Here is a 22486-nt window from a genome sequence, read left to right as displayed (position 1 = left end):
TATCCAAAAGGACTGGGTTTGTCCCGAGTGATTATCGTGTAATTTTGCCCCAAAATGTTTGGCAATATTGTTAGATTCATAGATGTCAGAACATCATGATAAAAGTAGGCTTGAAACTTCGATATATATAATATGATTGTAAAACAGTGATTTGCTCAATCAGTTTGGGCTGCTTCAGATAGAATTGCTCCATTTCCAGCACGCAACCATCAGTTTGACAAACGCTCATTTCTGAAGGTGAGCGAACAATATGATTTGGATGGTAATGGGTATGTACTGGTAGCCCCACACCGCCATCTTCCCTCCCCTTCCTCTCCATCAGCAACATTACTGGTTTTGTTGTTGCTTTGCAACAGGAGTCACACGTGAGCCATGAAGGCTTTGCCTCTTGTTTTTAAATTGTTTTTTTAATAATCTTCAAGGAGTTGACGGCAGAACGATAATTCCTGCAGAAATTTGTGGCACCCTTCAGCTACACTTGAGCCCCCTCACTCTAGCTATGCTGAAAAAAACAAACAAAACAAACAAACACAAAAAAACAGAAGCTCCGTATAGTCTCCCTTCACCACTTTAAAACCGGAGAAACTTAATGAAAGATAAAATTGTTTTAGAAAGGAGTGAAACGAGCATGAAAGAACGGGATGAAGGTGAAGGAAACGAAGCTTTGATCTCCTGTGTGAGTGAGGAGTGAGGAATCTGAAACGTGGTAACAGTCGAGATTGTCCACACGGTCCTCAAGAGCTGTGTGGGTGGGCGGTGCTAAAAGGGGCCTGAAGGCATTGCATTTGATCTTTTTTTTATTTTCTTTTTTTCTTTTTCTTTTTTTTTGTATTTAAACAGGAGAGTTGGGCTGTTGTTGAAATCACTTGCGGCAGCTTTCTTGACTTTTTTTTTCCCATGCTGTCCATTCCACAGGGGATTTTAAGATGTTTTTTTTCCCAGCAGTCTTTTGCAGTACCTTACCTATCAAGACAAGTATCTTTCCCCTGTGTTTTGGCCGCTCCTATCAAGACAGTGTCTTTACCCTCTGCGTTTGGCTGCACCTATCAAGACAGTGTCTTTACCCTGTGTGTTTGGCAGTACCTATCAAGACAGTGTCTTTACCCTCTGTGTTTGACAGTACCTATCAAGACAGTGTCTTTACCCTCTGTGTTTGACAGTACCTATCAAGACAGTGTCTTTACCCTGTGTGTTTGACAGTACCTATCAAGACAGTGTCTTTACCCTGTGTGTTTGGCTGCACCTATCAAGACAGTGTCTTTACCCTCTGTGTTTGGCAGTACCTATCAAGACAGTGTCTTTACCATGTGTGTTTGACAGTACCTATCAAGACAGTGTCTTTACCTTCTGTGTTTGACAGCACCTATCAAGACAGTGTCTTTACCCTCTGTGTTTGACAGCACCTATCAAGACAGTGTCTTTATCCTCTGTGTTTGACAGCACCTATCAAGACAGTGTCTTTATCCTCTGTGTTTGGCAGCACCTATCAAGACAGTGTCTTTACCCTGTGTGTTTGACAGCACCTATCAAGACAGTGTCTTTACCCTGTGTGTTTGACAGTACCTATCAAGACAGTGTTTTTACCCTGTGTGTTTGGCAGCACCTATCAAGACAGTGTCTGTACCCTGTGTGTTTGGCTATACCTATCAAGACAGTGTCTTTACCCTGTGTGTTTGACAGCACCTATCAAGACAGTGTCTTTACCTTCTGTGTTTGACAGCACCTATCAAGACAGTGTCTTTACCTTCTGTGTTTGACAGCACCTATCAAGACAGTGTCTTTACCCTCCGTGTTTGACAGCACCTATCAAGACAGTGTCTTTACCCTCTGTGTTTGGCAGCACCTATCAAGACAGTGTCTTTACCCTCCGTGTTTGACAGCACCTATCAAGACAGTGTCTTTACCTTCTGTGTTTGGCAGCACCTATCAAGACAGTGTCTTTACCCTCTGTGTTTGGCAGTACCTATCAAGACAGTGTCTTTACCCTGTGTGTTTGACAGTACCTATCAAGACAGTGTCTTTCCCCTCTGTGTTTGACAGTACCTATCAAGACAGTGTCTTTACCCTGTGTGTTTGACAGTACCTATCAAGACAGTGTCTTTACCCTCTGTGTTTGACAGCACCTATCAAGACAGTGCCTTTACCTTCTGTGTTTGACAGCACCTATCAAGACAGTGTCTTTACCCTGTGTGTTTGACAGCACCTATCAAGACAGTGTCTTTACCCTCTGTGTTTGGCAGTACCTATCAAGACAGTGTCTTTACCCTCTGTGTTTGGCAGCACCTATCAAGACAGTGTCTTTACCCTGTGTGTTTGGCAGCACCTATCAAGACAGTGTCTTTACCCTGTGTGTTTGGCAGCACCTATCAAGACAGTGTCTTTACCCTCTGTGTTTGGCAGTACCTATCAAGACGGTGTCTTTACCCTGTGTGTTTGGCTATACCTATCAAGACAGTGTCTTTACCCTGTGTGTTTGGCAGTACCTATCAAGACAGTGTCTTTACCCTCTGTGTTTGGCAGTACCTATCAAGACAGTGTCTTTACCCTGTGTGTTTGACAGCACCTATCAAGACAGTGTCTTTACCCTCTGTGTTTGACAGCACCTATCAAGACAGTGTCTTTACCTTCTGTGTTTGACAGCACCTATCAAGACTGTCTTTACCTTCTGTGTTTGGCTATACCTATCAAGACAGTGTCTTTACCCTGTGTGTTTGGCCGCACCTATCAAGACAGTGTCTTTACCCTGTGTGTTTGGCCGCACCTATCAAGACAGTGTCTTTATGCTGTGTGTTTGGCAGCTCCTATCAAGACAGTGGGTTTTTTTTGTTTTGTTTTTTCCAGTAACTATCAAAATGGTGTCTTTACAACTATCAAGACAGAATCCTTACCCTGTGTGTTTGGCAGTACCTCTCAAGACAGTGTTGTTGTTTTTTAACTGTAACTATCAAGACAGTATCCTTACCCTGTGTGTTTGGCAGTACCTATCAAGACAGTGTTGTTGTTGTTTTTTAACTGTAACTATCAAGACAGTATCCTTACCCTGTGTGTTTGGCAGTACCTATCAAGACAGTGTTGTTGTTGTTTTTTAACTGTAACTATCAAGACAGTATCCTTACCCTGTGTGTTTGGCAGTACCTATCAAGACAGTGCTTTTCTCCTCTTTTTCGCAGTGATGATCAAGACATTGTCTTTTAGTTTAGCCGGTGTTCCGCAGCTTTTAAGATGGTGTCTCTCCCCTCTCTGCTTTGCACCTGTCTGCAAAGAGAGAATGAGTCATATTGATCTCTTGGGTATGTTGTATGATAGTGGGAGAGAGGTACATTATGTGTGTGTGTGTGTGTGTGTGTGTGTGTGTGTGTGTGTGTGTGTGTGTGTGTGTGTGTGCACTTGTTATTTTGTATGCTAGATGTGTTGGTTTTTCTTTACTTTGCTCTGCTTTGCACCTGTCTGCAAAGAGAGAATGAGTCATATTGATCTCTTGGGTATGTTGTATGATAGAGAGTGGGAGAGAGGTACATTATGTGTGTGCGGTTGTTATTTTGCATGCTAGATGTGTTGGTTTTTCTTTTACTTTGCGTTGGAGACCCCCCCCCCCCCCCCCCCCATGAAGTCGTACAACATCATTGATTCAGACTGCAGAAAGAAGAAGAAAAAGAAACAAGAAAAAAATGTATACAAAAGCTGTGCTTACCAGGGATTTAGGAATGGAGTTAGGTCAGTGAGACCTAGTTTTACATTATGTATTTAACCTCGACGGGCGCAATAGCCGAGTGGTTAAAGCGTTGGACTGTCAATCTGAGGGTCCCGGGTTCGAATCACGGTGACGGCGCCTGGTGGGTAAAGGGTGGAGATTTTTATTATCTCCCAGGTCAAGTGCAGACGTGCTAGTGCAGTTTTTTTTTGTTTTTTGGTATTTTTCCTGCGTGCAGTTTTATTTGTTTTTCCGATCGAAGTGGATATTTCTACAGAATTTTGCCAGGGACAACCCTTTTGTTGCTGTGGGTTCTTTTACGTGCGCTAAGTGCATGCTGCGCACGGGACCTCGGTTTATCGTCTCATCATTGTTTCTGTTATTGTTGACAGGCAGTGTAAGTGTGCAGGGCTTGAAATCAACCCACCTGCCCTGATTATCCTCCTGGGACTTTTTTTTTAATTATTATTTTTTTATAATTTTTATAATTTTTTATTTATTATTATTATTTTTTTAAACCTTCAACTCTTTGTCTGCTCCACTTGACTGACGAGCAGTGGCTAATTTTTGACTGTGTCACCCCCCAAAAAAAACGGAGTATGGCTGCCTACATGGTGGGATAAAAACAATCATACATGTAAAAACCCTTTTGGGTACACATAAGTGAGCGTGGGAGTTGCAGCCCATGAACGCAGAAGAAGAAGAAGAAGAAGAAACCCCTGTCCCCAACCACCTTCGGATTCCTGATGACTGGTTCTGGTTTTTTTTGGTGTTTTTTTTTCCCTCCTTCCTCAGAACAGAACCCCCAGCAGAGTGCAGTCTGACTGAGGTGAAGCATGTTCTGTGAATAAAGATGTGGAAGCCTGTGATTGCACAAGTTGGTTTCCTTGCGGGTGAATTGTTTTTGATTTGATGTTGATTTGAATAAACTAAAGCTTTGGAAAGGATAGTTCTACTCCCAGCAGATGAGGTGTAGGCAGTAGTGTATATGGATCAGTCCTTCGCTTTGACATAAAACTGAAACTGATTGACTTCCTTCATTTCTTCTTCCGATGCAAGCTTCTCTTCATGTAGAGCAGGCAGATAGAAATTTTAGGAGACAAGTTGATTTATTTATTTATTTTTTAAAACCTGTTTTTACCTTGATTATCTGTTTACTTCAGCCCAGAACAGAGTGCGATGGCGAGGGGTCGTCGATGGCCTATGCTCCACCAGGAACGATGGGCAAAATGAATGAATGAATGAATCTATTTACTTATCGTCAAGACAACAACCGGAAATTACCTGTGAATAACTAGCACTGGTGTGTGTGTGTGTGTTGCAGGTGGGGGAGGCGAGGGCCCTGTACAACCTGGGCAACGTGTGGCACACCAAAGGCAAGCAGATGGGTCGCACAGGCAACCAGGACCCCGGGGAGTTCCCCCCACAGGTCAAGGAGTGCCTGCAGAAAGCCGCGCAGTTCTACCAGTCAGTCCTCTTGCTCGCTCTCTCTCACCATTTGTTCACTGTCTGTCGAGTGGGGGTGTGGTTACATGTGTGTAGTGTTTGTGGGGGCGTTACTTGTGTGTTCGTATAGGGGTATCATTTCATGTGCGTGTTATGGGAGTATCATTGCATGTGATGATGATGATGATATGGATACTTATAGGATGGGCCCAATAGCTGAGTGGTTAAAGCGTTGGACTTTCAATCTGAGGGTACCTGGTTCGAATCTGGGTAATGGCACTTGGTGGGTAAAGGGTGGAGATTTTTCCAATCTCCCAGGTCAAGATATGTGCAGACCTGCTTGTGCCTGAACCCCCTTTGTGTGTATACGCAAGCAGAAGATCAAATATGGAAGTTAAAGATTGCGTAATCCATGTTGGCGTTTGGTGGGTAATGGAAATTAGAACATACCCAGCATGCACTCCTCTGAAAACGGAGTATGGCTGCCCTCATAGCAGGATAAAAACGGTCATACACATAAAAACCCACTCATGTACATACGAGTGAACGTAGGAGTTGCAGCCCATGAACGAAGAAGTTGACTGTCTTGTCAAGTGGGGATGTCATTACATGTAGTGTTTGTTATGAGGGGTGTTACATGTGTGTTTGTGTGGGGGTATCATAATATGTGTGTGTTGTGGGGGTGTCATTACATGTGATGATGATGATGATGATGATGTGGACACTCATACAGCACCTGTCTTCAATCAGAGACCAAAGTCTAAGCGCTCTTACAAACAAGGAGTCATTTGCTCAACGGTCTGCCTACCTGGGCAGAGTCGACTGACTGCTGCCACTGGGTGCTCATCATTCGTTTCCTGCGTCATTCATTCAGGTTTCAGTCATGCACACTCATGCACTCACACAGACATGTAGCATTTTAGGTGCATGACCGTTTTGTTTATTTACCCCGCCATGTAGACAGCCATACCTTGTTTTCATGGGTGTGCATTTTGGGTATCGTCTTGTTTCCACAACCCACCGAAAGCTGACATGGATTATTCAGTAACAGTTTACGCATATTTGATCTTCTGCTTGGGTATGCACATGAAGGGGGTTCAGGCAATAACCGGTCTACACATATGCTGACCTGAGAGATTGGAAAAATATCCACCTGTAACCCACCGGGTGCAATGGAGATTGAACTTACGATTATCGGGCAAGAATCCAGCGCTTTAACCACTTCACCACCACACCTGCACCAGTCAGCGTGTGTTTGTGGGGGTGTCATTACATGTGTGTTTGTTGTGGGGGTGTCATTACATGTGTGTTTGTTGTGGGGGTGTCATTACATGTGTGTTTGTTGTGGGGGTGTCATTACATGTGTGTTTGTTGTGGGGGTGTCATTACATGTGTGTTTGTTGTTTTGTCCTTCTGTCCTTCTGTCCTTCATTCCTTCACTGTTCTCCCTTGTTTTGTTTTTCCCTTTCAGTAATGAGTGTCTGAGAGAGATTTAACGCTTCACTAAAGAACCAAACTGACTGTGAGGTCATTTAAGTGAAGTGAGAATGGTACTCAACTTAGTGAGAATTGGTGTTTGAAAAGTTTTTTTTGGGGGAAAAAAATGTATATATATTTTTTAATGACAAAGCTGCATAAATGAATGGTGTGTGTGTGACCTCAGGGAGAACCTGTCCCTGGTGAAGGAGCTTGGGGACAAGTCGGCCCAGGGGCGGGCGTGCGGCAACCTGGGCAACACACACTACCTGCTGGGGAACTTCGGCCAGGCCATCCAGTTCCACGATGAGGTATTTGTCAGTGTGACAGCCGCCGGTCGCTAAAAAGTAGGGGCCGTCGGGGGACTGTTAGTAATGAAAGTTCCGTTGTCTCCTTTTTCTCTCTTTAGCTCTGTGGAGAGGGACCACACACAAGAACTGTTCACCAGATTCCTCCAGGTCGGTGTGTTGGTTGTGTGTCAAAGCCTGGCCCGGGTCTCTGCAAACAGTTTTTTTTCCTGTCGCTCCTGCAATGTTGTCAGTCCATGAGGTTTCCTTGGTTTGTTTTTCCCCCTTTCGTCTCCTGCCACGTAATAGTTCTTTGGGGGAACTGTTTTAGCAAAGCCACTGGATCTTGTTATGTGGTCATACCAACGTAGTTTCCTTTTCTTATTTGATGTCAGCAGATCTTCAGATGGTCCAGTGTGCTGCTTGATGGTTTGGTGCATGTGTTTAGTGGTGATGTGACAATGTGTCTGGTAATTATAATAATAATAATAATGGTATTTATATAGTGTTGAACCTTGTGCAGAGACAAATCAAAGTGCTTTCGCACCAGTCATTCACCCGCACGCATAACTCTAAAACTGGAGAAACTGAATACAAGGAAGAGGGCAGAGAAGGGAGGCTATTTTGGGAAGAGGTGGGTTTTAAGGCCAGACTTGAAAGAGCTGAGTGTGGAGCCTTGACAAAGCGAAAGAGGAAATTCATTCCAATTGCAAGGTCCAGAGACTGAGAAAGAACAGTGGAGTGTTTGAATTTGGGTATGCGTGAACAGAGTGGATCCGAAGCCAATCGTAGAGAGCGAGATGGAGTGTAGAGGTGAAGGCAGCCACAGATTATCTTGAGATAACTCCTTATTTCCATAGTTTGAAGCCACGATTCATTTGTATTGCATATATGATAATCATGAGGCAAGATGATGAGAGAGTTGTTGGGGGAAAGTGCACATGTGCAGACACGCACACACACACAGGAGAGAGAGAGAGTTGAAGACCCTGCTAGGATCAGAAGTCTGTGTTCATGTTTAAGCTGTTTGTGAGTGAAGTCTGTTTTTATTTTTCTTTATTTTACTTCACACGAAGTGAAACTGAAAGTGTTCAAGGTGGGAAAGGGGAGGGCAACTGTTGGTGATGATCTTAGTAAGATGAAATACCCATCTGGTGAAGATCTGACATGGTGAAATTCCATGTGGTTGAATTCCCATGTAGTGAACATTCAACATTGTGAAATTCCCATGTGGGTGAAAATCCCGCATTGTGAAATTCCCATGTGGGTGAAAATCCCACATTGTGAAATTAGCATGTTGGTGAAGATCTCACATGGTGAAATTCTCATGCATTGAAGATCCCACACATTGAAGATCCCACATGGTAAAACTCCCATGCAGTGAAGATCCCACACAGTGAAATTCCCATGCAGGTGAAGATCCCACATGGTGAAATTCCCGTGCTGGTGAAGATCCCACATGGTGATGTTCCCATGCGGTGTTGTTGTTGCAGCGGCTGGCCATTGCCAAGGAGTTTGGGGACAAGGCGGCTGAGAGGAGGGCCTTCACCAACCTGGGCAACGCACACATCTTCCTGGGGGAGTTTGAGATTGCTGCAGAACACTACAAGTAAGTGGTTTCTGAAATGGCCTGGCCAGTCACAATTTTTTCTGTCCCTGGCAAAGTTCTGTTGAAAAAATTTCACTTTTGGTAGGGAAACAAAAACACTAGCACGCAGAAGAAGGGGTAGGGAAAGGTCTGCACTGTGGCTGTGCACTCTGTCTGGGAGAGAAACCTTAACCGGCACTGAGAAATCTGTAGTGACATGAAATAAGTAACACAATAGCCAGATGAATCCCACCTCCTTTATATATATATATATATGTGTGTGTGTGTGTATATATATATATATGTGTGTGTTTGTGGGCTTTAGATTTTTTAAAATATTTTTTACTGGTATTGCTACATAGTCGAGGGAAAAGAAAGTTACTTATATGACCCCTGTGTCTGTGTGCACATCACAGGGTTCATGCAGGTTTTTTGTTTGGAAGAAGTTGGTTAAAAAGAAATTGCTTGCCTTCAAAGGTTGTTGTCTTTGTGTGTGTGTGTTCATTTTGATGTTCAGGTTTGTGAAGTTTTAAAATTTGGCTGTCTGTATTATTGAAATAATGGCACATTTTTTTTGTAAGTGATAAAGCACAGCAGCCGAATGTTTCACTCACCTTTATACCACACCCCTCCAGCTCCCCACTCCCTCCTCTCTTATCTTTTGGTTTATTTTTTCTTTAGTAATAACATTCATTTATTTTTTTCTTTAGTAATAACATTCATTTGTGAAAACTGATCTGTTAATTAGATGTCTGCAATCACCATTATGTGTGACGGGACATTACATAATTCATTCCGTCCTTCCAGGAAGGGTCGGTCTATAGTCAAGTCCCTGCAGTACTGGGCACTAGAGATCTGCAGTCACCATTATGTGTGAGGGAGACATTACACATTTATATCCCTTCCTTCCCTGCAGGAAGAGTCTGTCTATAGTCAAGTCCCTGCAGTACTGGGCACTAAATGTCTGCAGTCACCGTTATGTGTGAGGGAGACATTACACATTTATATCCCTTCCTTCCCTGCAGGAAGAGTCTGTCTATAGTCAAGTCCCTGCAGTACTGGGCACTAAATGTCTGCAGTCACCATTATGTGTGAGGGAGACATTACACATTTATATCCCTTCCTTCCCTGCAGGAAGTGTCTGTCTATAGTCAAGTCCCTGCAGTACTGGGCACTAAATGTCTGCAGTCACCATTATGTGTGAGGGAGACATTACACACTTATATCCCTTCCTTCCCTGCAGGAAGTGTCTGTCTATAGTCAAGTCCCTGCAGTACTGGGCACTAGAGATCTGCAGTCACCATTATGTGTGAGGGAGACATTACACATTTATATCCCTTCCTTCCCTGCAGGAAGAGTCTGTCTATAGTCAAGTCCCTGCAGTACTGGGCACTAGAGATCTGCAGTCACCATTATGTGTGAGGGAGACATTACACATTTATATCCCTTCCTTCCCTGCAGGAAGTGTCTGTCTATAGTCAAGTCCCTGCAGTACTGGGCACTAAATGTCTTCAGTCACCATTCTGTGTGAGGGAGACATTACACACTTATATCCCTTCCTTCCCTGCAGGAAGTGTCTGTCTATAGTCAAGTCCCTGCAGTACTGGGCACTAGAGATCTGCAGTCACCATTATGTGTGAGGGAGACATTACACACTTATATCCCTTCCTTCCCTGCAGGAAGTGTCAGTCTATAGTCAAGTGCCTGCAGTACTGGGCACTAAATGTCTGCAATCACCATTATTCGTGGAGCGATGGCCTAGAAGTAACGCATCCGCTTAGGAAGCAAGAGAATCTTAGCGCACTGATTTGAATCACCGGCACAGTCGCCAGTATTTTCTCCCCCTCCACTAGACCTTGAGTGGTGGTCTGGATGCTAGTCATTCGGATGAGACGATTAACTGAGGTCCTGTGTGCAGAATGCACTTATCGCACGTAAGAGAACCCACGGCAACAGAAGGGTTGTCCCTGGTAAAATTCCGCAGAAAAATCCACTGCCTTAGGAAAACAAGTTAAAAAAAAACAACTGCAGACAGGAAAAAATAACCCCAAAAACGGATGGTGCTCTCAGCCCGAATTTCACACAGAGAAAATCTGTTGTGACAAAAAAAAGAGTAATACAGTAATACAATGTGTGAGGGGAACATTACACATAATCGCTTCCTGCCTACCTCTCTTCCTTCTGTGCAGGAAGAGTCCATAGCCAAGTCCCGGCAGTATTGGGTACTAGAGGCCGATACATTAATTTTGTTAGGGGGGAAACATCACACATAATCCTTCTCTTCCTTCCTTCCCTTCCATGCAGGAAGAGTCTGTCCATAGCCAAGTCCCTGCAGGACCGGGCGCTGGAGGCCCAGGCCTGCTACTCGCTGGGCAACACCTACACCCTGCTGCGCGACTACCCCCTGGCCATCGAGTACCACATGCGCCACCTGCTCATCGCCCAGGAGCTCCGGGACCGCGTGGGTGAGAGCCGCGCCTACTGGTCCCTCGGCAACGCTCACTCCGCGCTCGGCAACCACGAGTCCGCCCTCGACTTCGCCAACAAACACCTGGAGATTTCCAAGGAGGTAGAGTGGGGTTAGGGGTGGTGAAAACTTGTGGTTGAAGTGGTTGGTTTGATTTTTGACTCACTTGTGTAAACAAAGTGAGTCTATGTTTTAACCTGGTGTTCGGTTGTCTGTGTGTGTGTGTCCGTGTGTCTGTGGTAAACTTTAACATTGACATTTTCTCTGCAAATACTTTGTCAGTTGACACCAAATTAGGCATAAAAATAGGAAAAATTCAGTTCTTTCCAGTCATCTTGTTTAAAACAATATTGCACCTCTGGGATGGGCACCAAAAAAAAGAAAAGAAAAAGAAGCCTAATTATATGCAAACTGCATTTACTGTAATATTGCACCTCTGGGATGGGCACAAAAAAAAAAAAGAAAAAAAAAGAAGCCTAATTATATGCAAACTGCATTTACTGTTATATTTACATTTTTTGTATTCTCTAAACTTGGCACTTTGACCTCTTATTCTGACACAACAACAAGAGGAGTCATTATCATTTTTTTGTTCAAACAGGAACTTCTTTTTGCTAAGCATGGAATTTTTATTTATTTTGGAAACGTTTTGGTGCAGGTAGTAAAGAAGGGAAATTACTCTCTAATTAATGCTAGGGGACTTAATTCGAATTTGGTTAGGACTTTTTTTTTTTTTTTTAACGTGAAGCTTTATAACAAATACAGAACACATTTTAACATTTAGATTTTTTTTTTTTAAGTGTATCACAAGTGAGTCTTGAAGGCCTTGCCTCTCTTGTTTTGTTTTGATTTTGTAGTTTTGGGTCCATAGAGAGATGCTGTATATGCAGCTGTTTTGTATTTTTGGGGAGAGGGGTTTGTCGTGGCTGTGTAAGGTAAAAAAGATAAAACTGCTAAGAAAAAGATTCTGGACTTACTCAGCCTGTTTTTGATTACAATGATTTATTATTATTGATAATATCAATGGGCATTTATAATGTGTACTACTTCGTAGCACAGAGAATGCAAAATGTCTTTCGGAGAAAAAGAAAAGTTTCTATATATGAAGGTCTGTTGACATTTTTTTTTGTTCAGCTAGATGATTGTGTTTTGATGCAAGGGCTTCCTTGAAGTTGAGAAAAACTGCATCGATCAACAGTTATTATGTTTTTTTTTTATTATCCTTTTTCACATGTGGCATAAGAAATCTTACAACTAGAGAGCTACGACCATTAGTACCTGTCATAAGGAGAGAACAACAAAACAGTGCGGTGACCATGCCAGGCATGAAAAGTCAGTCAGATTGTGTGTGTGGGGGGTGTGTTGTCAAGGTGTGTGGGTGGTGTGTTGTCAAGGTGTGTGGGTGGTGTGTTGTCAAAGGTGTAGGTGTGTTGTGAATGTGTGGGTGCTGCGTTGTGAAATGAGATGACGCAGCCTGTGTGGTGCCGTGTTTCAGATAGGGGATGAGACGGGGCAGCTGACGGCACAGATGAACCTGACCGACTTCCGCTCCATGCTGGGAATGATGCCCATGTCTGTCGTGTCAGTATGCTACTACTTAGGATGATGATGATGATAGTAATAATAATGTGCGGTTTACACAGTGCTTTCCCTAAGTTCTAAATGCATTTAAGGACATATATGGCATGAATAAGACACAGGAATATGTTGGTTTTTTTGCGTTTTTTTTGTTTTTTTTAAAATAAATGTTGAGATAGAAACTGGCTAAAAATGTTAAACAGTGAAACATTACTCACAACTCACACAACTCTCCCACCTCACGTCCACTGTAGGGCTTGTCAGGCTCATGATCACAACTGATAACCCAGTCTTCTCTCTCTCTCACTCACTCTCCTCTCCCCCCCTCTCCCTCTCTCACTCTCCTCTCCCCCTCTCCTCTCTCAGTCTCTCTCTCCCCCTCTCCCTCTCTCTCTCCCTCTCTCTCTCCCCCCTCTCCTTATCTCTCTCCTCTCCCTCTCTCTCTCCTCTCTCACTCTCTCCCCCTCTCTCTCTCCATCTGTCTCTCTCTCTCTCTCTCTCTCTCTCTCTGTGTCTCTGTGTGCGTTCCTGGGCTACAATTCCCATTATTACTCACAAGTATTTAGGAGTTTTACGTGTCTGACCATTTTTACCCCACCTTTGGGCAGTCATACTCCATTTTTTGGACATCTGCATGCCAGATATGTTTATATGTCCATGGATTACAAGATCTTTGATGTGCATGATAGATTTTCCACATGTGTATGCATGCATGAATGGGGTTCAGGTACTAGCATGTCTGCGGTATGTTGACCTGGAAGATCAGGGAAAACCTCCAACTTTAACCTTCCACCAGCTGGCTGCATTTCATCTTCCAATGTTAAAGGAATGGTATTTGGCTGACGTAATTATGTCTTTTGATAAATTGTTTCTGTAACTGTTGTATTTCACACAGTGATCCGAAAGTTGGAGTTGTATCTTTTAAACTCTTAAAAACTCTTGCATAATGCACGGTTTTTGTTCTTTCTGTGTGTTTTTATACCTTCCCTGTGTGTGTGTGTGTGTGTGTGTGTGTGTGTGTGTGCACTTTTGTATATTTGTGTGTGAGTGACAGAGGAAGTGATAGAGAGAGAGAGAGAGATAGGGTCTGTTCATAGATAGATATCCTAAACCTGTTTTCATGTCTGTGGTTTTACAGGTCAGACACCAGCTGCAGATCAGAGATGGACACTGCTGACGTCGCCCTGAGTAAGTGTCGTCCTTATTTCAACTTCTCACTGTCTTACTGTATTTAACTGAGCGCACAGTTCCTAAGGATTATCAGTCAGGGATTTTGATAAGCCCCTCCCAAAAAAAAGAAGAAAAAAAAAAAAGAGGGGGCTCAGGGACTTTTACCATAATTGTAATGACTTCCCAGACCACCTTCAGAGGGCCACTCTAATACTGCATATTCTGATACAGGGCCACTCTTATACTGCGCATTCTGATACAGGGCCACTCTTATACTGCGCATTCTGATACAGGGCCACTCTTATACTGCGCATTCTGATACAGGGCCACTCTTATACTGCACATTCTGATATAAGATACAGGGCCACTCTTATACTGCACATTCTGATACAGGGCCACTCTTATACTGCGCATTCTGATACAGGCAGGCAGGTCATGTTTCTGGACTCAAGGGGCCAAGGGAAGCAGCTCTTCTTTGGAACAGATTATCGTTTTCGTCAGACTGAAGCTCTGATGCAGGATTATCACCCTTTTTTTATGTTCACGAACCACACCAGGACCCAGTTGATGATGAACAAGCAGTTGCAAAGCTTCAGGGGCGCGTATTCAAGCGTTGCTATAAGCCCTGCCAGTAATCACCATTTAGTGAGCTTTGTTTTCTGGCCCACCAGTAAAACCAGGAAGACGATTCCTGACTGTGCCAGACACAAGGAAGGCAAGACTGCACAACAGTGTGCTGTGATTCCGTGAATGCCTGCTGGTGTGCTGAGGTCAGGTCAGGCAGTTTTTGTAATTAGTGTTAAGGTTGGTACTCTGCCTGCAGAGAACATGTACTGGTAATTCATGTCTGATGAAGTGCTACTCTCAGTGGAAAAAAAAATTGTGCTCCCATGAGTGGGGGCTTGGGGGAGGGGGATTACAAGCATGACTATGAGACATGGTGTGTGTGTGTGTGTGTGTTTTTGTGTTACAGAACGACCAGAGCGTGCCCGTCGTTTCAGCATGGAGAACATGGAAATCATGAAGCTGACTCCTGATAAAAAGGTATGGAGTCATACTTGTATGAGTGTCAGTGTCAGTTTTGTACACTACATGAGAAGAGAGGATTGGATTGTAGAATCAGTACTTGTTTGTGTGTAAGTGTAAGCTCAAGTGTACCGCTGCGAAAAGAAGTTTGGATTATGGAATCATACTGGTATATGTGTCAGTGTCAGTTTTATATACTGCTAAGAAAAGAGGATTGGATTATGGGATCATACTTGAATGTGTGTAAGTGTAAGCTCAAGTATACTGCTGCAAAAAGAAGTTTGGATTATGGAAGCATAGTTGTATATGTGTCAGTGTCAGTTTTGTACATTTCTAAGAAAAGATTTGATTATGGAATCATACTTGTATGTATGTAAGCGTAAGCTCAAGTATACTACTACGGAAAGAGGATTATTTTGATGTTTGTTTCTTTGAATCTCCACAGAATGGTCTTTAAGTTAGCCGGATAGAATATTTATTGTTATTATCTTTGGATATCACTGTGAGGTTTGTTTCAAAGTCCTATTGAACATCATTGTGTCAGCTTGTTTCAAAGTCTCCTGGACATCACTGTGATGTTGTTTCAAAGTCCTCTTTGTCTTTCACTGAACACAGGAATGAAAGCATGATATCAATGTATTTAGTGTTAAAGACAAGTATAATGTTATTTAAATACATGTTCTTATTAAGGTGTTTTCAGAGTTAAACAGTGCTGAAAATCCATGTCAGAAATCAATACATAATTGCGTACAAGCCGTTTATCATTGAACAGCCTCTAAGCTGAGTAACAGACCATCAGCTTTGTGGACTGTTAGAGCCCCACCTCATAACGTACACATTTCAGTTTATCAAATTGATGTGGTTTTTTTTGTTGTTGTTGTTGTTTTTAAGTAGATCATGAAACAAAAACAAAAAAAACCGACTTTGTAGTCCACAGAACATCACAGTTGCCTTCCATTGTATGTTTAGAACTTGACAGTTGCCTCCAATTGCACGTGTGTGTATGTGACACAGGAGAGAGGGGACGGGGGGGCGCGGCCCAAGCAGAAGGTGCAGAAGTCAGGCCAGTATAGCCACAGACATGGACCACTGCGCCCACCCCTCCGCCAACAGGGACCAGAAGGTAGGGATGAACCCTCTTCATCCCAGGTTCGAGAGTCTGCCGGTGTCTTGGATTCAGTCCCCCACCACCCACCCCTTCATGTTCTTCCTTCCTGCCTCTCTTCCCTCTTTTGTTTCGGGGTCATCGTTTTCCACCAGCGTTATTTTGATCTCACCTCCCTGACACTGATGTTTGTTGTTGTTGTTGTTGTTTTTACATTAGACACAGGGAAGATTTCTGCAGAAGCTAAATTTTCAGATTTGGGTGGCTGGGTCTTTTCGCTTGAAAATAAACGTCTATGGAGACAAGAATTCCTGTTGTGAAAACAAATATCTGAGGATTATTTTTGAAGTAAGAAAGAAAAGGAATTTTTTCAAATAAAAATAGATATCTGAGGGATGTTTTTGAAAATATATATAAAAAGAAAGGAATGTCCTCATAAAGAAATGATTATCTGGGAAGTATTTTTGAAAGCAATTAAAAAAAAAAAAAATCTTTTTGTGAAAACAAATATCTGAGGGGTATTTTAAAAACAGAATTGAAAGAATTGTAATCAGTTATAGAATCCTGCGTGAAATGTTTCCTGTTACTTGAGAAACTTCTTTGTTTCCCACTTGACAGAGAGCTTTGGTGTTTGATGCTGCCAGAGAGCATACAAATCTTTTGTTTTCCTGTCCAAGTGGTTCTGTTGCTGTGGGCATGTTTACAGCAGCACGCCTGTTGTATGACCGAGTCCAGCAGGCAAGGGCTGCGTATATCAGAGATTGACATGAGGTTACAGTTAGGCCACCTGCAGAGTGAGAGCTGTGTGAACAGTGGTTTCTCCGTTGGAACTGGAATTCATTTACAGCTTAGTCTTTTGTGAAGGACTGTGAAACTAGTAGTAAAGATCGCTCGGACTCTTTCTCTTAATTAATGCTGCAGCCTTGGGGGCTGGTTGGCTTTTGGGGACCATCCAAACCACTGACTGTCCTAAAGCCCTCTTGGCTGAGAGAGCGTGGGGATGTAACTTGGGCAAGACTGTCGCTGCTTTCATCAAGTTCTTGCCCAGATAGTTGGGGACAGCAGTTGCCGCTTCTGCTGTTCTGATGGTCATAGTCAGACATGATCAACTATCATACCTGCACCAGCACGCATGTTTCACAGTATGTAGTGCACAGTTTGTGTGTGATGTTCACAGCACCATCAGCACATAAGTACAGAACAGGCGCAGGAAGAAGACTTGTGAGGGGGGAGGGGGCTGTCTTTTTTCCCTGTCAGAATGGTGAAAAGGAAGCCTGACCATCTGACCAACCTGTTTTAATTTCCTTCTCAACCAGTTTCTTTCCATTAACGTATGCACGTTTCATTTTGGGGTTCAGTTTTCAGTTTTGATCTTCTTCTCTTCTTTCATTCTCACACCTCCTTTCCCTGATTGACCTGATTCATTGACGTGTTCTTGAAAAGCAGGTGATCTCAGAGGGTTTTTTTGTGGTTTTTTTCTCTCATAACTTTGATGTGCTAACTGATCACCTCAGTTCCATTCACACAGTGTAAAAGGGAATATTGGTGTGTTTATTGTCTGACTGTCCCTAAAGAATATGAAATGTCACATCGCACATGCTGACTGAACTAAGAGGCTGGGTATGTCATTCTCAGAGTTACAGTGAGTATCGTGGTCTCAGAGCTGTCGTACATGGAAAGAAGTTTGGGTTAGATTTTTTTTTTTTCTTTTCTTTTTTTTCAAATTTTTTATTTCACATCCATATTACTGTCAGTCAGTCTCAGTTCTTTCTTTGCTCAAAAGGTGGGGAGTAGAGTGCGTCTGATATCTGTCATTTTTATATTCCCCCCATCAGTGACTGAAATAGCGATGCTGCATCAGGCGTATGGTGCTGGAAAATGGTGACCCGCTTCTGAACGTCATTGTGTTACTTTGTTTCAAAGTCCTGTTGGATACCACTGTGGGATTTTGTTTTCAGAGTCCTGTCGAAACATCATTGTGTGATTTGATTTATTTCAAAGTCCTGTTCATCTTGTGTCTGGAATGTCTTTCACTAAACACAGGAATGAAAGCATGATTTTAGTTTTTTGTTTGTTTGTTGTCTGTTGTTTATGATTGTGTTATGTGTTTGCGTTCTGCTGCATGCGTTTGCAGATCATGATTTTTTTGTTGTCGTTCCTTCCTGTGTTTCACATTCTTCTTTGTTTCAGACTTTTCCTCCCCAAAATTAATCACAGGATTTTTATACTGGTCCACTCATGTCCTTGTTTTTTTGTTTTTTTTTATCATTAAAGAAAAAGGAAACTCCTCTTGCAGTGCATCATTATTTTGCTTTTACTTATTTTTATTAACTTTATTTTTCAAGGCATAAATGAAAACAGCAGAACTGACGATAATCTCATGACAGGCACAAGTGTCTGTGAAAAAAAGAGGTGTGAAGAAAGTGTGGAAAAAGTGCATTAAAAACAGGTGTTAAAAGGGTTTGAATCATCACTGTGTGGGGAAAAGACACATGGACAACATATATTCAAAAGGGTATGAATCATTACAGTGGTGCTAATAAAAAAAAAATATATATATATCAGTGTAATGGGCAAACTTTATAACTTGTACAAGACGCTTATGTGTATACAGTTATTGTCAGACATAGCTACCTGCATAAAATTATCAGGGTCAAAATTCACACACACACACAAAAGAAACAAAGAAAAAATCTGGCTTATTTTTAAAACCGGGTTCTTCATGTGGTTAGCTGAAGGAAACATTGGTACACATGGACATAAGTTGGATTGGGAGTGTATTGGTGTGTTCTGTTGTTTCCTTTTCCTCTAGAGTTCCGGGCAGAATCTTCACATTTTGACAGGGTGGTTGTTTTCTTGTTTTGGTTTGGACTTGTTAACATTTTGACAGGGTAGTTGTTGGTGTTTTTTCCCCCCCCCTTTGTTTTTGTTTTGTTTTGTTGTTTTTTTCCCATCCTAGTTTTCCTGTCTGTACATTGTGGGGGTTGAAATGAGGTCCAGTCCCAGTGACTCCAACCCGGTGCAGTTGTCATTCCTTACCCCCTGTTCCTGTGAACCCTGTTGTTTTCCCCAACCCCCCCCCCCCCCCCCCCCCCTGTGTTGCTTTGTTGTGGGTGTACAGAGATCACTATGATTACCCCTTGTGTTTTGTTTTCCACTTTCTTTCTTTCTTATTTTTTTTTTGCTTGTCCACACAGCTGTTTTCTGTCAGCCGCTTCTTCCGAAGAGCCACACAGTTGTCTGGTAAATCCAGGCATAGAAAGAAACGGGTGAGTTCTGTCTGCTCCCTCTTCCCCTGCAACCCACCCTCTCCTCCTTGCCTTCCCATCCTGCTTCGTTCAGTTGGATTCGGCTGTAGTAGCCGCCTGTGCGCAGCTGCTGTATAAATAGTGCTGTTACCTTTTCTGTTTTTGTTTTTAGGTGTGCACAGGTGCTGTGTAGATAGTGCTGTTGCTTTTGTTTTTTTAAGGTGTGCACAGCTGCTGTGAAAATAGTGTTACTTTTTTTTAAGGTGTGCACAGGTGCTGTGCAGATAGTGCTGTTGCTTATTATTTTATTTTATTTTTCATTATTCTTTTTTTCTTTTTTTTTTTTTTAATAGGTGTGTTGCTTTAGCTGTGTTTGTAAGGGTGAGAAGGGTTCCTGTGCCTTTTTCTCCTGTTTTGCCCTTCATGTATGCTTCAGGCAAGCAGCAATTGCCGAGTCTTGCCACTTCCAACATCTGTACTCTTTTGCTGCCCATCATTCCTAAATAAATTTATGTCTTAGTGTTGTTGGGTGGATGCTGTCAGTTTAAGCCGAGGCTCTCACTACTTTAAAAAAAACAACAACTTTGTTTCTTTTTGAGATTGATATGCTACACACACACACACACACACACACACACACACACACACACACACACACACACACATACACACACACGCGCGCGCGTGCGAGCGCACACACACACATACAGAGTATTCACAACAGATGCAAAATACATGTTTGTGCCTGAAAAGGGTGGGCATATTTTGGACATACATTTTAGATATAGATACACGTGTAGTTGTGTGTGTGTGTGTGTGTGTGTGACCGCTTGTGATGCGTTATCATACCTTGTGTATTTAACTGGAAATTAACAAAGAATGAGGCCAGGAGATGAAGTGATTAACAAATAGTAAAGAGTGGTAACTCTCTCCATTCACAAGGTACACAGCTTTAAGTCAGTGCTGCTTACGCTACCGATTCAGCTAGCACACAGGTAAATAAAAGGTACATTGGGGACAAACCCAGCCACTTCCCAAAAAGGAAGCGCCGGGCCTGTCCTTATACCGATCATTTGACATGTGCACACACCAGCAAAGGCAGAAGGCAGTATATTTAACTGTTACTGTTGAGCCTGTTGTTGGTTCTTCAACTGTGGTTGTGTGAAGGTAACTTTAGTATAAAGTTAATCCGGACATCTGCCTATGGATTATGTTAATCCAGATTAAAAAAAAAAAAAGAATTATGTTAATCCAGCATTTGTTTTATTGGCTTTTACCATCCTGTGGCTTATCTTACAAAGGGCAATGTTTGTGTATGTTAGTGCAAATGACTGAAATGCAGAATTATGCTGCTTTTTTCCGTATTCAATTAACCTCCAAGCACTTCTGCGTCTTCACATTGCACACTTGTAGACAAACTGTATCCTTGGATCAGTGATATTCTGTGTGTGTGTGTGCCTATGATCTGCATACTTGTGACTGTGCTGTGGTGTGTGCATACAAAAATTACAGATAGATTGAAAGACAGACGCATATCTTGCACAGGCACACACACAATCTGTATCGTCATTCCATTGGGTTTAAAGACTTATAAAGTCACAGACAATCTCATTATCTCAGTATATGTTGAAACTGATGTGATTTTGCAATTCACACACACACACTCACTCTCTCTCTCTCTCTCTCTCTCTCTCTCTCTCTCTCAGTGAATTATGATTGCATGAAACAGAATTATGTTGCATAGTTTCAGAAAAAGTTAGTATCAGGAACAAATTAGCCTGGCAACCACAACCCACTTTCATCAAAAGACAGCAAAACTGTGACAGTCGTATAAGACTTTTAAAGATGTAGGAAATTAGGATGTGTTTGCTGTGTCCGCTTGTTCAAATGTAAGAAAACCATGGTTTCCATCCCCAGCTACACACCGCTGCCCCCTATGCTCTCCCCTTCCCCTGTCGCTATCCCTCCCCCATCCCCCAACACCCCCCTAAACCCTCCAACTCCCCTCCCTCTCAATCCCGTGGATTGTGTAAGCTGGTTGTGATTTGCAAACACCTCTTTGTGAACATTTGGCAAAGTTCACGTTGCCATACAGGCTCCAGTGGTTGTCACATGTTTGAAAGAGGGCGTTACGTGACATGACATTTCATAGCTTCAGTTTTATCCAGCAGCACCCCAAAGGAGGGGGAAAACTGCACCTTCTAATCTAAATCAGTATTCCTGCTTGCAGCATGTTGTTGCATTTGAAGTTTGGTTATGGAATACTCCTTTGACAGCAGAATGACATGATAAACGCAGTTTGAAATGTTCATCACATCATTTGAAGTGACGATGCAGCTGTTTATTACACAGACCAAAACACTTGAAATGCAAATGACACAGTTTCATCAGTCATGTTACCTTGCAACAGACATACACACAGGGTTCATTCAGGTTTGATTTTTTTTTTTTTTAAAGAAGAAAAAAGCCATTAAATATATTTTTTTAAATCACCCAGGTTTGTAATTTGTTTTCTGTACAAAAGGCTACAACACCAACATTGTTTCAATCATTGATTCACCAAGCACGGCAGTGAAATGGTTCTTAGATGTTTTTTGGTGTGGTTTTTTTTTTGTTTTGTTTTTTTCTTTTTTGTCAACTTTGTTTTGATATTAAGACATGCACTCCAGGCAAGGAGCTTCTGAGTCCTGGCTAGAAAACTTTTCAATATTTAGGAAAAAAAAAAAAAAAAAAAAAATCCAACCCATATGATGGTGTTGTAACTCAGTACTGCCAGTTAGCTCCCCTGACTTTCACCACAGACGACCCATTTGTATGGGTAAGAAATAAAATCACCAAAAAACAAATGTCAGTGTCTATGAATTGAAAACTTCCAAACTGATCAGTAGCATAAGGAGTTAGTTGGAGACAAAATATTAAACTTCCTCCCCCATCTTATGCTGCCATACAGTGAGATGATGAAAGTTTGAATGAATGATGTTTTTGTTCGAAATTTGCACGCACTGATGACTTGTAAACGAATCCAGGAAAGCACACAGAGTTTGAAACAGATTGAATTCAGAATGTTACATAACCACGATAGGGGGCCCTTCGTCTGATTCTGTTGTCTGCCCAGCGACTGAGAAGAGACTGGGTCAAACGCCATTGTTGACACGCATTGTTCACATGAACTATAGTCACCACGAAAATGACTCCTGTTCGCGAGCACAGCAACACACTCTGCATTTATTGGTCACAGTGGAGAGTGGAAAAATATTCTTAGCTTGTAACGTCATTATGGAAGCTAGGTGCCATTCCAAAAATTCAAAACTAACTGAAGCCCTGATGGGGCTCCTTCGCCTGAAACAGTTGTAAACAGCAAGGCCTCGTAATGGGGGGGGCTCTTTGTCTGGAGTGAGTTAAAG

The 22486-nt window shown here is 42.4% G+C and overlaps 1 protein-coding gene across 1 annotated transcript in view; it reads left to right on the top strand.

Annotated features, from left to right (window-relative positions):
* LOC143275783 (G-protein-signaling modulator 2-like) overlaps nucleotides 1–22486 on the top strand; it is a 112161-nt gene that overhangs the window by 82130 nt on the left and 7545 nt on the right. The window contains exons 5-14 of the mRNA XM_076580061.1: nucleotides 5016–5158; nucleotides 6801–6924; nucleotides 8394–8509; nucleotides 10793–11057; nucleotides 12451–12536; nucleotides 13672–13721; nucleotides 14677–14747; nucleotides 15744–15878; nucleotides 16541–16639; nucleotides 19032–19103. Of these exons, the coding sequence (XP_076436176.1) occupies nucleotides 5016–5158; nucleotides 6801–6924; nucleotides 8394–8509; nucleotides 10793–11057; nucleotides 12451–12536; nucleotides 13672–13721; nucleotides 14677–14747; nucleotides 15744–15878; nucleotides 16541–16639; nucleotides 19032–19103 (1161 nt within the window). The remainder of the gene's footprint in view (nucleotides 1–5015; nucleotides 5159–6800; nucleotides 6925–8393; nucleotides 8510–10792; nucleotides 11058–12450; nucleotides 12537–13671; nucleotides 13722–14676; nucleotides 14748–15743; nucleotides 15879–16540; nucleotides 16640–19031; nucleotides 19104–22486) is intronic.

Source organism: Babylonia areolata, chromosome 31, assembly GCF_041734735.1.
Source record: "Babylonia areolata isolate BAREFJ2019XMU chromosome 31, ASM4173473v1, whole genome shotgun sequence".
NCBI lineage: Eukaryota > Metazoa > Mollusca > Gastropoda > Neogastropoda > Buccinidae > Babylonia > Babylonia areolata.
Note: the sequence above shows the minus strand (reverse complement) of the source record. Positions and strands in the feature narration are given on the sequence as shown.